This window comes from Mandrillus leucophaeus, unplaced genomic scaffold, assembly GCF_000951045.1.
Source record: "Mandrillus leucophaeus isolate KB7577 unplaced genomic scaffold, Mleu.le_1.0 Scaffold397, whole genome shotgun sequence".
Classification (NCBI taxonomy): Eukaryota; Metazoa; Chordata; class Mammalia; order Primates; family Cercopithecidae; genus Mandrillus; species Mandrillus leucophaeus.
This window is the reverse complement of record NW_012104220.1, coordinates 3118283-3135215: the sequence shown is the minus strand read 5'-3', so window position 1 is coordinate 3135215 and position 16933 is coordinate 3118283. Positions and strand designations below refer to the sequence as shown.

Here is a 16933-nt window from a genome sequence, read left to right as displayed (position 1 = left end):
TCTACAGCAAGCACTCAGTAAGGGGTAGTTACTAACCTCCGAGCCTTCCACTTCCTCCAGTCTGCCCTGCCAACTCCACCTCTCCAAAACAGAGTTGTCATCAGGCTACCTCATGCCTCAAAACCTGTGGTTCTCCATCAGCTGGAGGTTGAAGCCCTCCCTCTGCAGCTGTAGTTACAGCCCTGCAATCCAGCCCCACCTACCCTTCTCACTTACCTCTTGCACTAACTCGTCTGTCTGTAATTGGCATCTCCCCCTTGTTCCCAGTCCTATTGGTCATTCCCGTCTCCCAGCCTCCGCATGTGTTTCCAGTCCCTCAATGTCCTCCTCCTCCTGCCCCACCAAATGGAATCTTCCCCAACCTTAAAGACACAGCCTCTTCTTTGAAACTCTCCCTGACCTTCTGGAAGCCAGGGACTATGGTGTGCTTCTCTGGTCCTCTTTAGGTCCTAAAGCAGGCAGGACTCATTCAAATGTGTTGACATCAGAGTTTGAAGCTAATGAGTCAATTTGGGTAGTCAACCTCCTGACCTGCTCTCTCCCACACAAAGGCCTCTAAAAGGTGTAGCCAAGGCTGCAGAGAGGGTCTGCAAGGGCTGAGGGTGCCAAGGACAACAATTCCTGACACTGTCTCCCATAACTAGAACTGCTTGTGTATCCTGTTTCATCAGAATGTGTTGACACCTGTGATCTCATTCACCTCTCACAGTCCTGTGAGTAGGGAGGCAGATTCATTTCCAATAAATCAATTCCCTGTGGATCAAAACATAAAACCAAGTCCTTGGAATCTATTTACAGGTGACCACACTCAGCCCGAGAGGAGGAAAAGTTAAGAAACAAAACACTATCGGGGAAAGCTTGCTAGGAAGGGCTGCTGCTTGGTAATTCAGGCCCCTGGGTAAGGACAATAAAGGTAGGCCAGGATTGCAGAGGGGAGTGAGGCAGGGGCCCACCCAGCTTCAGGAAGAGCCTGTGGAAGAATGGCAATTGCCAGCTAACCTGGCATTTGAGAAGCCCTGGTCAAGAGTCAGGGTTGGCGGCTACCCACCTTCCTCCAGGGGTGGGAGGGCGTGATCACTGCCTGTACCCCTCCACATGGCTCCCATGTTACTCCCATGCTCCCAAATCTCTAATTAGCAAAGGAGCCTGCTATGTCCGTTCTCTCATAAATACATTAGTCTATTTCCTAGTACTTTGGATATCCCGTAACCATTGTTATTTGCAATACTATCATCTAATCAAAATATACATTTGGTAATTAAATGAGAAGGATTAAATATCAGCAATTGAAATTAATAGCACTGCATTTTAAATATTTTAAAGAGGATGCTCTTCACGTATTTGAATGTGCCATTTTAACCCGATTCCCTACTTGTATTATTGGAGAAAAGCCAGGCTTTGAGAATGTAAAAAAAACATCGTGGAGTGGGGCTCCTGAGGAAAGAGATAACTGTGTGGGTGTAAGTTCCAGTCCCGGGTGGCCTGAGCTGCCCACTGACCCCAGGGTGTGGCATGGACGTACCACTGGGAGAGGAAGAAGTGGCGCTGGACCAGGAGAGTCAGGAGGAAGTACACCACCCCTTCCACCACCATGGCAAACAGGTTCTTCCCAATCAGGTCCCAGTGGAACGGATTTGTAGAGTGCTCCTCACCTGGGCATCAACAAGAATTGAGTCCACTTCAGCCGCCCCGGCTCACCCCACAGACCTGGCCACTGCACACAGCCCACTAGACCAGGCCTTGTGTGGGAACTGAGCAAGAGCCAAACACCTGCCTCTGGGCTGCCCTCCATCCCTCCTGTGGCTCCCTAGCCACGGAAACAGAGGCACCCTAATCGCCTCTAGCTGGCAGGACTCTTCCAGCCCAACAAGGTCCCCTCCCAGCACCAGCCCCTGCCGCAGTCTGATGCAGAAGCCCCCCCCGGGTAGCCCACCCAGCTTTGGACCCAGGGCCCATGGTCCACAGGCCTTGGCTACCACCCACCAAACCGGGCATAGACATCTGTCACAGCCTGGCTCAGTGCAAGGTCAATGAGGCCCCGGCCCAGGCAGAAGTGGGGGAAGATAATGAGCAGCTTCCTCAGCACGGCGTTGAACCTGAGCAGCGTCTGAAACAGAGAATTAGGACTGTTGGAAATGGGGCAAAGCCCACCCACCCCTCTCTTCAGCAGGGTGGGGCCCAGATACTCTCACAGGACAGCACAGGGGAAGGCCTGCAGACGGAGAGTCCTTGCAGCCAGACTGGCCACTGGAGGGATTTGTCCAGCAGAGCATAATGGGTTTGCTGTGGACGTCATGAAGTACATATAAGCAGTGCCTCAGGCCAGGCCAAGGAACTAATCAATTAAATGGCCAATCAAGGACTGAGGCTCCCTGCAAGTGTCTAGTGGGCAGGAGCTGCCCCTTCATCTAGCCAGGCAGCATCTTCTAAACATTTACTATGCTCAGTACCATGTGGGCACCGAAGCTAACTGTGAGGAACCTGCATTACTGTCCTTACCCCTCCCCTAGGTGACTCAGGGGGTGACAGCAGGAATGTGCAGAGAAGCTGCAGCTCTCCTGCTGTCCACTTAGGGAGCTCTCCCTGCAGACTCACTTTGAAACAACAGGAGCCCTCCAAGGTGTTTGTTAACAACAGCTGCAGGGGGACAGCAGGCCCTGAGCCATCTCCAGTTCTGCTTTTCAGCCCCTCATGGGGCAATTACCATTGTCTAGGGAGAGGAGGGCTGGAGACTCTCTCTGGGGTCTGTGTTAAGCCAGGGACTTGTTTTCAAGTGGTCAGACTTGGCATGTTGGGCAGAGCCTCCCCTGAGAAAATAGAAGGGACACTGAGGGGTACAAGGACAGCATAGCTCCTGGCTGGGCCACTGCTGTCCATTCCATCTGGCTCATCCCTGTCCCACAACCTCCTCTCTCTCCAGCTTCCACACCTGTGCCCACATTACCTCATCCTTCCCCGCCTACCCCCTGTCTGCCCACTCTTTCTGGAATCACTGCTCTTTGGCCTCTAGGCCAGGGCATGTGCAGGCTGTTACCTGTTGCTCCAAGCAGGAAAGAATGCTCTTTTTTCTTCTGCTTTCTGAAAGATTCCTGTTCTTCTTTAGATAGCTGGCTCAGAGAGTGCCTTCTCCTATAAACCTTCCCAGATTCCCATGAGAAAGTATCCATTCCTCTCTCCCAGCACTTATCACATTCCCATGATTAATTTTTTAAAAATCTGCCTACTTTCTCTGCTAGTCAGGGGGCCCCTGGAGGGTGGGCATTGAGTCCTAATTATTTTTGTGTTCTTCCTAAATACCTGCAGAATGATTAGCTCTGAGTAGGCACTTCATTATTTATTAAATGGGCTAACAGAAATCTACAGGCTGGCCGGGTGCGGTGGCTCAAGCCTGTAATCCCAGCACTTTGGAGGCCGAGACGGGTGGATCACGAGGTCAGGAGATCGAGACCATCCTGTGTAACACGGTGAAACACCGTCTCTACTAAAAAAAAATACAAAAAAACTAGCCGGGCGAGGTGGCGGGCGCCTGTAGTCCCAGCTACTTAGGAGGCTGAGACAGGAGAATGGCGTGAACCCGGGAGGCGGAGCTTGCAGTGAGCTGAGATCTGGCCACTGCACTCCAGCCTGGGCGACAGAGCGAGACTCCGTTTCAAAAAAAAAAAAATAAAGAAAGAAAGAAATCTACAGGCTGAAATTGGACTTCCTCCACCACGGCTCCCCCAGCCCCTGCAGCCTGGCTCTTCCCACTGCCTCTGGCCTGCAGTGTGTTATCCGCCTCGCTCCTCTGATGCTCTGTCACACACTGTATTATGGAGGATCATACACTGTGGCTTATATCAGTTGCAAACTTGGTGGGCAGGTCCTTTCCGGACTGGAACGGGAGCCTCTGGAGGGCAGGACGAGTGGGCCATGCTTGTTTATATCAGCACACCCAGCACATGGTGTTCAGCTGGTAAAGACCTCCTGACTGTGCAGGGGCGGCAGCTGCTGGGAGCTGGGGAGCCTCCTGTGGGATACTGGGGGTTTCCGCAGCAGCTGTGTATCTGATAATTTACATGAAAATACCAGCTTTTTGGAGGCGGGTGCTTAGCAAATGTTGGCTAAATGGGTGCAGCCGCAGAGGGGAAAATGTTCTAAGTTGCTTTAAGCTGCTATTTAATTATTCTGAAGGAACACTCTCTTAAGACTTAGTGGGCTGTGACAAACACAGCTCCACAAAGCAGCGTTTTCAATCACCTGGGGCTCTGGCCATCTGCTGGGGTTGTGTTCTTATCCCCCGGCTTTCCGGAGTCTGACTCCGACATGCTGAATTTCTTATCATTCATAGGACAGATGAGGCTTCATTACTTGCCTAGCGGCCACAGAAACCCTAACAAGATCTGGAAAGAGTCAGTCTCAGGGGCCACAGGTCTGGGCGGTTTACGGTGGAGACTCTGCACAGATTTGTCCTGTGTTCCCCAGTGGGGCTCAGAGGTGGGTGGAGGTGGGCGCCGCAGGGCAGCAGTGCAGATGTGCTGGCTGGTCCCACCCTCTGAACTGGGAAGAGCTAATGAGGAGAAGAAAGGTTGAGGCGCCTGGGGACACAGACACGTGGGGAGGCAAATGTTCCAAGGACAGCCACAGCCAGGACTCAGACACAGCGGTGGGGACTGGGAGTGTGGAGTGTAAAGACAGCCCTGCAGCGACTGCCTTCTTTTTTCCTGCCTCTTTTTATGATTCCGTTTGGCCATCTGTCTCTGGACAGGGGGAGGTCAGATGGAAGGGACCACTGGGCTTGGCAGCTCATAAAAGTGAGGCATTCAGCATGGAGAATCCCCAATCTCTTCCTCAAGATAACTTGCCCAAGGAATAGTATATGTCAGAGTGTTACAATTTCCATAAGAAAGTGGGAGAAAGGACGTATGGGGATTTGCTGATGTGTCTCCAGAGCACACAGGAAGCTCAAATAAGAGTTTGCCTCTGGAGAAGGGAACTGGGTGAGTGGGAAACAGGGGTAGGAAGAAGACTTTTTTATTGTATGCCTCTTTATTCTTTTTAGATTTTGAAATCACCCAAATGTATTGTGTGTGTGTGTAAAACCCAACACCCAAAGTCCCTAAGGAAACCTTTCTGAAAGAGTAAGCAAAGCTTAAAGTTTATTGCAAGAATAAAGTTTTGCTTGCAGAATAAACACAGAAAACAATTTCACTCAGAGCACAGAAATGAAAAAGGAGTTTATAGGAGGAAAGAAGGCAGAAGGAAGGAAGGAGGGAGGGAGGGATGGAGGGAGGAAGAAAGGAAAATAGGAGAGAGGGCAGAAGGAAAGAGGAAGGGAAGGAGGGAAGAAGGAAGAAAGGAAGAACTGAAGAGTGAAGGAAGGAGTGGGGAAGGAGGGAGGAGGGAGGAGAAGAAGGAAAGAGGAAGGAAGGATGGGAGGGAGGGAGGAAGGAAGGAAGGAAGGAAAGAAGGAAGAAGGAAGGAAGGAGGGAAGGAAGGAAGGAGGGAAGGAAGGAAGGAAGGAAGGAAGGAGGGAGGGAGGGAGGGAGAGAGGGAGGGAAGGAGGGAAGGAAGGAAGGAAGGAAGGAAGGAAGGAAGGAAGGAAGGAAGGCAGGCAGGGGGGTCAAGGGTGGGGAGGAAGAAAGTGGCACTCATCTGCATTCAGCTGCTACATGTATGACACTTGCCCCTGGCTCTGCTTGACCAACACATATTCTGCTATCCTACTGATCAAACACAAAAGCCAAGAAAGTGATGCTCACCCGGTTATTCTCAAATAATTCCAAGATGAAGGTAATAGCACTGCTGTTGATGCCGATGAACAGATTAGCACAAGATAAAGTCACATAGGCTGTGCTGGGGACATCAAACAGGAAGGATGCTGGGTACATCATGGGAATGACCGCCCATCTGTGTGAAATGAGACAACTCAGAGCAATGGAGTTCTACTTTCCATTCCATCTGCAATACATCTAAATATAATGCACTACCCTTACACCTGAGGTGATATGTGTGAACTGGCCAGAGTCCCAGGGGACCAGAGAGATACTCTATTTGTTGGTCTCTGTGCCTCAACTTTAAATGGAGATAATGATGCCTGCCCTGACCACTTCATGGGGTTTTGTGAGGAGCAAATGGGCTGCTAGCTGTGTAGGTACTCTGTAAACTACAAAGCCCTGTACAACTCACAGGTGGGTTCTCCACCCTGCAACACCTCCCACTCTAGCCTGGGTCAGCAAAGCCCAGCCAAGGGTCCCAGCGAGCTCATCTTCACAGCTTACAGTCAGGTTGGTTCCCAAATTCTCTATTTCCAAGAGAGATATGTGGAGACCAGTGCTCTGGCAAGGCTCTACTGGCCCACAGAGGAAGGACCAGGATCACTATTTTCATTTTACAGATGAGGAAACTGAGGCCCAGATGGATGTATTACTCATTCAAAGTTACACATGTGGGAAAGAAAGTTGCATGCTGGGCCCTGTAACTCTGCTGATGTAACCCCTGTGTCATCCTCTGTCCCTGACCCAGGAGGAGCTTTTTGGTCAGAGTCTTCTACTGTGTGCGGTAACTCTTGGCCAGTTCACATGGGGACGCTGAGGTGGACAGATTGGCCACAGATGAGTGAGAGTCAGAGCTGGGTGAGGAGCTGGGGAATGGCTGACCCCCAGGTTTTGGTCAAGGCCTCAGTTTGAGTAGAAGATTCAGACCATGTGGGACTTCTCTCATTGTTGCTGACCGGACCAGGCCTCAGAGATACCTCTGTCGGTGGAGTCAGAAACAGAAGCTAGACAGATCCCTGGTTATCAGCCTCAGACCCTACCTGGGGCTGGAAGCTAAACTTGCGGGTGCTACCACCACAGGACAGCCCAGGTTTTCTGTCAGGAGATGATCCCCCACCCCCACCACTGGGTTTCTCTTCAGAGGCATTAGCTAATGGCCCAAACGGCTTACCCATACAACAGGAGCAGTGCCACAAGGGCAGGAAGGTTTTCTGGAGAAGTGTAGGCTTTCTTCTGAAACCCGATGAAGATGCCCACCACCAGCCCAGCACTCACGGAATAATTCATCTCAGAAAGAGAAGAGGAGAGCAAGTCACTTAACCTCTCAGACCTGCTTCCAGCTCTGCAAAATGAGGGGTGGGGCCAGGCTTCTCTAGTTCGTAGGGTCTGGGATTCTGATTCGACTTGCTTGTTAAACAGTTCTTGGTTGGCAAACATATGTTAAGCTGTCACTAGTCCTCCTACCGCAGCCCACGCCCTACCTCCCTGCCAAGGGAACCTTCAGTTTGTATCTTTTGAAAGGATCAGTTACAAAATTCTGCCTGGTCTCTCACTCTCTAACTGGTCATAAAGTTTTGTTGATTCTTCTAAGCATGTCTTCAGAATTCAGAAAAACTTAAAGCCTAGTTCCTGGCTTCACAAAACTCAAATAAATAATGATACCCTTTTAAAACAATTTAGTCCTACAGCCATTACACTGGGCACAGAAAGGGGACAGCAACAGTGGGGTTAGGGGAGGAGCCACAGTGGTCAGGAGCAGGGCAAGAACCAGAGAAGGGCTTCCTCAGAAGGCAACCTGGTGTGGGGTGTGGGGGCCTCAATGGGATGAGAAAGATATCCTTATAGGAGGCTGATCTGGTGCAGGGTATCAGAGCCAGAGCAGAACGAGGAGGACCTGCACGAAGCAGAGGCAGCTGGAGCAGGGAGAGGACGGCATCCACATGGGGAAGGGATGGTGGCAGAGTTGAGCACTGTTGATGTTCAGGTGTATAGCTCCGGTAGATAAATGAGTTGGGAGTAAGAGAAGCCAGCGTCTCACTATTGAAGGGAGTTACAGATGTGGAAAGATAAAAAACTAGAACGAGCCCCGTGGAGTTGGTTTTGGTGAGCTCATAGTGTTCAATGTGTAGGTAGATAGAGAACTACAGATAGAGGTGTGTGCATACCTGTGTGTGTACATTCATATCTTCCCTAGTTCTATCACTGAGAAGGCCTGGGAGGTGTGTGCATACCTGTGTGTGTACATCCATATCTTCCCTAGTTCTATCACTGAGAAGGCCTGGGACCAATAGTGCTCCAGAGGCAATGAACATATCTAGCACACAGATCTTGGTTTCTGAGGGCCACTTCCCACTGGCAGGAACCAGGGCTTCTTGGGGAGAGGGTAGGACTGGGGATAATGGAAGGATGAGCCTGGAATATCTTGCTGTGCCACTGAGCACGGAGGAGCTCTAGGGGAATGAGGACCCGAGTCAAGACGATACAGAAGCCAGCTTCAAGGGGCCCCCACTGACCACACTGAGGATAATGTGAATCTCAAAATAAATAATGATAGTCTCGGATCATAGTCCATTGATTAACACAGGAACCATGACTGCATACAGAGATAAATAAATGGATGAATAAATGGAAAGTTGTATAATTAATAGGATATTTATATATCTTTGAAGTGCCTCTACCAGAAATTTGTATTTATTATAGAGGGGAAAAGAGTAGTTTTACAGTAAAGAAGCTCAGCAGACACCTTCTTAAGTGAGCAAATTGCACATCATCAGTAACAGAACAAATGGAAATCAGAAGCTACCTGATAGGATGCAGTGAGAACATAGCATCTGCTCAGTGATACTGCTACCAAGAAGCACACCCTCAACCTGGGCAAGAGGAAACCTCAGACAAGCTCAGACCAAGGGACATTCTGCAAAATAACCAGCCCGCAATCCTCAACAGTGTCAAGACCATGAGTGTTAATGAAAGACTGTGGAACTCTTCCAGGCTGAACAAGACTAAAGAAACAGCACAATCAAATGCTCCGCATGATTCTGAGCTAGATCCTTTTCTCTGAAAGACATCACTGGGGCAATGGGCAAAAAAGGAGTGGGGTGTGAGGATTAGGTGGTGGTGACACATCAGAGCTGGTTTCCTCATGTTGACAGTTTGTGTTGTGGTTGTATGGGGTGTGTCCTCATTTCTAGGAAGTACACATCGGAGGTGCTGAGGGGTGTGAGAGAGAGAGACAGGAAGAGAGAAACAAATGAGAAGGGGCATCTTCTTGAGAAGTTACTTTCAAATGACTCAGGAAAAAAAGGTTTGAACTGTACTTGCGACTTTTCCATAAGTCTGTAACTGTTTCAAAATTTTAAAGTAAAGAAAAATAGATGACACATACAAGAATTTAAAACATCATATATGTGCTAAGTGAATGACATAAGCAATAATTTTTTTTCTTCATTCAACTTTTTTTGCCACTGGCTAAAGGCAGTACTAAGTTCCAAAATGATAGATCACAGAGGTCAGATTCCAGGCCAGCTTTAAAATTCTGGAGCATCCGAAAATCTGCTAACATGGTGCCTGCCATCTTCTACCCCTTCATTGCCCTGCCAGCTAGTATCATCTCCCACCTCAGATGTCCACTCTATCCTAGCTACATCTCTCTCCGAAGGCTCAGAGATCCCTGTAACCGCACGTGCACGCACACACACACACACACATGGGCCAGCCCCAAGTGTAAATTCTATTTCTCATCTTTAAAAAAAAAGTAAAATTAAAAGCCCCAGCATTAAAAGCCCAGTGCCTAAGTACCTTTTCAGTGCTGGTTGGCCTAGCTCCTTTTATATTAGAATCACAGGGCCAATGTGGCACCTGCAATGGATGCTCTTATCCAAAGAGAGGCTTTCAGGCTCTGACCTCCTCCCCATGGATTTATGAGTGTTTCCTCGTGTAGACAGAAGAGAGAGGAAATAATTTAGTTGCTACTGATAATTTCTGGTTTTGTATTGTTAAGTGATAGCTGCTTACTAAGCTGAGTAAGACAGAAATCATATCTTCAGGAATTCTAATATTCACCATCATTTTTAAAAGCCATGGAAGAGAAGATCATTGGTGTTGGTCTCCATCAGTTGGTATATCTTATCATTACATGAAGTGGAGGCTCATGTTGGTCTTAAAATGTTAAGATTTCACTACTCAAGACACCTAGAATAGACGGGGGTTGATGTCATAATGATCCCTGCTACATTATAACTAGGTCTTTACTACCAATTCCTTTGACCCTGCAGCCTGCAGACCCTCCCTACCCCCACCAACCTTGGATGTAAGGAAGGTGATAGTGTGCTATTGATTTGATAAATATTTTTTCTTCATTTTTCACTGTAGTGGTGGCTGATATAGTGAAGGTCTGATTACTTTGGCCACTGGCTGGGGTTGCCAGATTTGGCAAATTAAAATCTAGGATGCCTAATGAAATTTGAATTTCAGATAAACAACCATTTGTTTTGTTTTGTTTTTAGTGTAAATATGTCCTGTGCAATATTTGAAGTAGGGTATGCTTACACTACAAATTATTCATCATCTGAAAATAAATTTTACTGGGTGTCCTGTATTTATCTGGTAACCCTACCACAGGGGAAGTTTTACCCTTACCCTTTTGAAAGTGGGGCAGGATTTGAGAAGGGGATTTGGGGTGAAAGACCCCTTCGTATTACCTTCTCAGAGCCAGACTGATTCCAGGAAGGCCAGGCTCATGCCTGCAGTGCGGCGATTATTTGACAGGTCAGAGGCTCCTTGGTGCAGGACACAGAGAGCCCCCATCCACCAGTTGTTAAGCTGCACCCCACAGCCTTTCCTAGCTTTGGGCTCCTAGTTCTGTGCCTTTCTAAGAAGATGTCAAGGGACAGCAGATACACAAGGCCCTTGGCCCAGTGCCTTTCAGCAGCCCTGGCACCGTGAGAACCCCTCCCCACTCGGTCTGGTCCTTCAGAGCACACACAAGCTCCACCTTGGGCCCACGGAGGGGAGGGAGGCGCTATAAACTGACACTTACAATGTCCCAGAGGAAGTTGGTCACCCAGTAGGTGGTGGGGCTCACTCCACTGATAAACTGGAGGTGCTTGGATTTGTTCACCCGCTCCTGGATCAAATAAAGGACAAAGCTGGCTGGGACGAAGGACATGGAGAAAATCACGCAGATGGCAACCACAGCATCCACTGAAGTGGTCAGCCTGCAGCAGGTCCAGAGACACAGGGAGAAGGCAATGAAGAGGAAGGAGCAGAAGGAGGAGAAGATACAAAGTCAGGCTTTGGGAAGGCCTTATGCCTACCCAGGGGTGGCCTCCAGGTTCCCCTTCTCTACCCTGAAGCTGTCACTTCTCTAAACTGTCTTAATCCATGTGGACCAAGGTTAAATGGGTATTTGTGGGTTGCCTTTCTGTTTCATGTGAATATTTCTAGATAACATTTCTTTTTATTATATTCTCTAATTATTTTTATGGTATATAGAAATATATGTCTATATTAATCTTATGTACTGCAATGCTCTTATTAGCTCTAATAATCTGTCTATAGAGTCTCTTGAATTTTCCATGCTGACAGACATATGGTCTGTGAGATTTATCTTTTGTTAATAATCATCTTGTTAAATCACATTTTCAAGAAGTACGTCGTAACACAAGGAAATGTTCATAATGTAAATTTAAGTGAAAAGAGGGCAGGTAAGTTGTACAGGGGCTTGGTTCTATTTATCCTTTCCTCAACCAAATAGAAGGCATATGGCTAAGGGATAAGTTAGGGTAAAGCCAGCCTGAACTTTATGTACATAACCCCTGGCATGGGACAGTGTCTACCTACAGAAAAGAGCACTTTTACTAATTTCCACAAAGGTATCCTATGTGGTAGCCACTGCCCTGATAAAACTACAGATCACATCATCCATACACGTAGTAAGCTTAGAACACATGACTGGAAGGAGACACACGAAAGTGTGGCTGAGTGAGAATTAACAGAGGACAGCCTAGGGCTCCTAGACACCAAGGAGCCAAGGCCCAAGTTTTAGTGGATGACCCTGGGCATGTTCACTGGCACTCAGCATGTGCTAGGATAGTAAAATCAGAACCCCACAACCTTGCAGAAGTTTGCACCAACAAAGGCACTCCTATCAACCCCGCCTCCATGTAGGCCTCAAATAGAGTGAACATAGTACAAAACGCACAAGACCACTGTCTCCACCGGCTGAAACTGTGCAAGAAGAGCCTCAGCGTGAGGGTAGCAAAGCTCTGTCGACATCTCCAAAGTATGCTCTTCTGAGGAAATTCCTGGAATCTAAGATAATTACTCTGAAGGAGCTGAAAGGTTTACTGAACTTTGCCAGTTCCTGGCAGCTGCTTTGCACATAACAAAGATAATAATTGTATAAGCTCCAGCAGAAACTTGCTATCAAGAGCCAAAAGGGAATGGAACCAAATGTAAACTTACTTTCCACATAAATGTGGGGGAGAAAGAATGACCAAGAGGTCTGGCACGTGAGGCGTGAGGCACTTATTTGAAAGTCGTATGTTCATATGTGCCTGACTAAACAGCATTACCATCCAAACCAGCACTTCACAGTGGTGAGAATTCTCTTGGGACGTTGAAAGAGTGGAGAAGGTGACAAGAAAGTGGTGAGGCTGGGGCCGTGGTGGCTTACACTGTAATCTCAGAGAGCTGCTCCTTGGTCAGGTTCAGGGGTTGGCTAATGACGGTGATTCCATACTCCTCGGGGCTCCTGTCCTTGGGCAGGCTGGCCCGTAAGATGGCGTTGTGCGCCACGTTGAGAAAGCTGACCAGGGCGTGCCAGCCTTTGTTATTAAACCACACCTAGAGGGTGGAGAGGACATCTGAGACGTTGCACTAACAGCTAGTTAAAGAAGAATCAGTGAAGGAAAGGAAATTTGAGAAGCTGGAAGGGTTTGGTAGCTGGAAGACATTCCTTGCTAGATTTCAGCAGGAGGAGGGATGGAATTCAGTGAAGGTGGGAAAGTACAAATAAAATAACCAGCTCAGGTGAATTTTCAGCTCCAGAGCAGATTACACACAGGTCAAGTACCTTAATGTTGTCTTCAGTTTCTAAATGTTGAAGGAAATCAGGTATTTCTTTAGAGGCCTCTCTAGTGATAGGGCCCTAAAAACCATGTAAACAAACAAACAAGAGGGTTTTTGTTTTTTTTCCTGTTATCGCTCATGAGAGTTTGTAGTTCATGGTAATTAAGCAAGTCAAAAATCCTACTCAAATCTCCAGTCTGTTTACATACCCCGCTCACATTCATGATCTGGCCAAGGTCGCTTAAAAACCCAACGAGCGCTTCCCCCGTGACGGGGATGACCGGGAGCTTTCCTCCGATGGAAATTCCTCCATACCTGGCGAGGGAATGAGAGATCCTCAGACCAGCGCCACGAACTTCATGCCTACTAGTAGTAGCTCTCTCGCGTTTTGTAGGGAAATGTGGACTTTCAGGGGAATTGCCTGAACCAGCAAGCAACATGGCTCCATTTTACAAACCAACTTTTAACTCTTTTCCCACTGCTGCTGCCTCCAGGAAGGAGTCCAGACCCTCATCCTGCCTCTGAGGCCATTCTGCATCTTGTCTGTGCCCCTTTCCAACTTCATCCTTCCTCAGCCCTTCCCTGGAGTGGCTTATTCTGGACGTATCGAGTCACTCCAGAGTTCCTCGTGGCCCGGACTGCCTGTGTGTCTCTGCCTTTGCAGGGCTGCTAGCTCCCCTTGGCACCTTTCTCTTTGGGAGCATTCAGGCAACTCCAGGTCCTCTTTCACATGTCATCTCCTCCCACCCCAGCCAAGGACTCCTTTTCTGTGCCACCCCTGTGCTTTGAAGCTACTTCTAGCAGCACAGGACCCATCTTCATCCTGTCATCCCTGTCTCTTGGGGCTTCTGTGCCGCACCCCTGTTCAGGGAAGCCCTTAGCCTCTCCTGCCTGGACTTGTGCTCTGCTTCTTCACTGGCCCTGGGCTCCATCTCCCGTACTGGCCTGCAAGTCTGAAGTGACTGTGCAGAAACACCAATCTGAGTGCATCACTCCCTGATCTGAAACCCTTCGAAGGCAGAGCAAAAGCTAAACTCAACAGAACAGAATGAATTAGCTGGTCACACAAAGCAGAGGAGGAGCTCTTTCTCAGGGCCTTGAATCACTGCCTCACTCCTACTTTCTGTCTCAGCTGAGGCCCCACAGGTCCCTCTGGAGAGCAATCCTGAAAGCCAGATTTCATGTGTATGGTCTAGAATCTGCCCAGGAAAGCACATCCACGCCAGCCCCACACCTGTTCTGGAGGTGCAGTTCCTGAGGGAGGCTGGGAGGCAGCAGGCTCCTAGAGTCCCCCTTGATGAGGCTCCAAACCTCTGGAATCATTTCAACCTCCAGGATGCCTCAGGAATGGGGTGGGTCTGGGGCTGGCCCACACTCCCTGAAGCTTAAAAGGAATGGGCCAAGGAGTGTCCTGGGTTTAGGCTACAAGGCTCTCTTGTTGGAGTATTATAAACTGTTATATACTCAGAGGTTTTAGAAGCTTTTTTGGGGTGAGAATGCTCTGAAACACCTCATCAGGGAATGCCACCCCCACTTATATCCTCCAAGAAGAGACACCACTTAGTGTCTTCTGAGTCTGGGATGTCCCTAGACACATATTCTTCAGGATGTGTCTTGTGACTTCCCGAGCATATACTGAACAGCCCTTCAACATGGCTGTGAGGTGTGCCTTTTAAAAGTGTGCAATTATTTCAGCAATGAATCAAGCTGAGATTTTAATTCTGATAAAAATAGTTTCTTACCTCTGTTCATTGACCCAGAATTTGCTCTTTAAGCTGAAAGCCAAAACAAAATAATGCAATGAATACCACAAGTACAGTAGTGCTGTTAACTTTTCCTTCCCAAACATTCATTTTGAAGACTGAAGTCTCAGTCTTCAGGGGCATTTTTGCATTTTCTGATACTCAAGCAATGTGGAAGCCGTCCAGCCCTGGGACATTGCCTGCATACACATCCAGAGAAAGGACCTATGATTTCTACCACTGGCTCTCCAAATCATATCACGCATGCTGGACTTTCTGAGTGGTACTGTTGTCAGGTCATACGTCAGGTCAGTATGCCCGATCTGGATCCAGAACACATGGCAACGACCATGTCAGTGTGGAATGAAGGCTGCAGCCTCCTGTCTTCCACTCTGCACAAATGAGACTCTAACAACCACCTGCACACCTGGGGGGAGTTCTGACTCACTCCACAGCCCAAAGTTAAGGCACTGACATTCAGTCAATCAAGGGTAAAATGACAAAATGGGAAATGAACAGATGTCAACTCTGGACCCCAGAGCTCAATCCCATGAACTGTCATTGTCATCAACCTTTCAGTACACACGCACAAAACCCAAAATTTCATACTGCAGATTTGCTGCTGAGAACTAAGTTTGGGATGGTTACTGTTTATTGCATTCTCTTTACTCTGCTTTTATTTTGGGGCTTGGATGGCGTTCTTTAATTTGCTAAGTGCTTTCACCATCTGCAGTGTGTTCTAGTTAATTAAGTCAATTTATCCCTCGGTCAGGGCTCTGGCAGGTGAAGCCACAGAAAGTCCTACTAAAGTTAGACAGGAGGTTTTATCTTAAAGTTCCAGAGTCTGTGCGGACTGGACCACACTTCCTTAAGATCCTCTCTCCTGGCATGGCGTGCCCCTGTCAAGCTGCTTGTTCTGATACGGGCTCTCAAAGCTGTTCCATTCTGGGGGGGGCCGATAAGAACAGCTGGAGAGCCGAGAGAGCTAGATGCTTGTTGACAAGTTCATTGGCATCTCAAAGGGCAGTGATAACAGATAATTCACAGTTAGAATATGACAGCTGCAGGTGACCTGGCTCGCCCTGGCCTGTGCTGGATTCAGATACTATCCTGCTGCCTATTTTCCACCCTATCTTTTTCCTTTCTCTTTTTTGCCTCTTGCTTTTTTTCTTTTTTTCTCTTTTTCCTCTACCTTTTCCCCTATACTCCTCCACTTCCCTCTAAATTTTTACTCTCTCTTTTAACTAGTTAAAATATGTGGCTACATTTTTGAATAACTTCTATGGTCTTCTGATACAACTTTTAATAATACGTGGGTTAAAATTTAAGACTGCTTGCCCTAAATGTAAAAACAAACAAACAAACAAAAAGAATTAATCTTAAGTTACATTTTACTTGTATGTGCCTCAATTGCTTTTTTATGTTGAATGAGGTGCTTGAATTAGATAAAAAAGAAAAAAATCTACTGCCCTGATCATAGATAAATTGTGAGAGAAAATTTTCTTCTGTCCCTAGTCAATATCTTCTACAGGGAGCCAGGATAAAAAGCAAAAAAGGATTTCTTCTTACCTGCTTCTTATAAGAGCAGGATACGTTTTTACCAAGAAGTCGGAGATGTTCCTGTCCGTCAGGTCTTGTAGAATTTCCGTGCTGCGCTGTGTTCTCTGAGGTAATGAGACACCCACATTAATTACCTTGGAACCTGAGGACTTACAAGCAGTTTGTTGAAACTGCTTGTTTTCCTCCAAAAATTGTTTATGGATTCAGCTGCTGTGAAAATACTAAATAAAGTACTGGCATCTCCCTAGTTCTCACTTCAATGACGTGTAACTCATCTTTGATGCCTTTTTTTTTTCTCCAATCCATTGACAAGACAGGATGGCATCACTCCAAAATAAATCTCCAATCCATCTGCGTTTCTCCAGCTCCAATACTGCCACCCTACCCAAGCCACCACCTAGACCACTAGAGAAACTTCCATACTGGTCTGCCTGATTCTGTCCTTTGTCTGCCGACTTCCGTTTTCCACCCAGCAGCCAGCTTGAGCTATAAAAATATAAACCCGAGCACCTCAGTCACCTTGCTTACTTATCCACTCCCATAAACCCTAGGATCAAATCTCCACTCACTACCAAGTCCCATGTGGCCGATGTGTGTGGCCCTGCCCCTCTCTGAGCTCACCTGCCGCACTCCCCTCCCTGTCTCTCAGCGAGCACCTCTCTCTCCCAGCACGGCTTTGTGCTTGGCTGTTCACTCTGCCTGGGAACTCTACCTGACCCTCTCATGGCTTGCTCTCAGTCCAAATTCTATTCCTCGGAGAAATGTTCCTGTTTCCAGTCACTCTATATTGTCACAGACTGTTGTGTT

At 47.8% G+C, this 16933-nt stretch overlaps 1 protein-coding gene across 1 annotated transcript in view; it reads right to left on the bottom strand.

Moving 5' to 3' along the window:
- Positions 1-16933, bottom strand: part of ABCA4 (ATP-binding cassette, sub-family A (ABC1), member 4) — a 128540-nt gene that overhangs the window by 16608 nt on the left and 94999 nt on the right. The window contains exons 31-40 of the mRNA XM_011991509.1: positions 16136-16230; positions 14567-14599; positions 13034-13139; positions 12829-12903; positions 12430-12599; positions 10792-10969; positions 6925-7040; positions 5739-5886; positions 1984-2107; positions 1523-1652 (exon numbers count right to left, since the gene is read on the bottom strand). Coding sequence (XP_011846899.1) covers positions 1523-1652; positions 1984-2107; positions 5739-5886; positions 6925-7040; positions 10792-10969; positions 12430-12599; positions 12829-12903; positions 13034-13139; positions 14567-14599; positions 16136-16230 — 1175 coding nt within the window. The remainder of the gene's footprint in view (positions 1-1522; positions 1653-1983; positions 2108-5738; positions 5887-6924; positions 7041-10791; positions 10970-12429; positions 12600-12828; positions 12904-13033; positions 13140-14566; positions 14600-16135; positions 16231-16933) is intronic.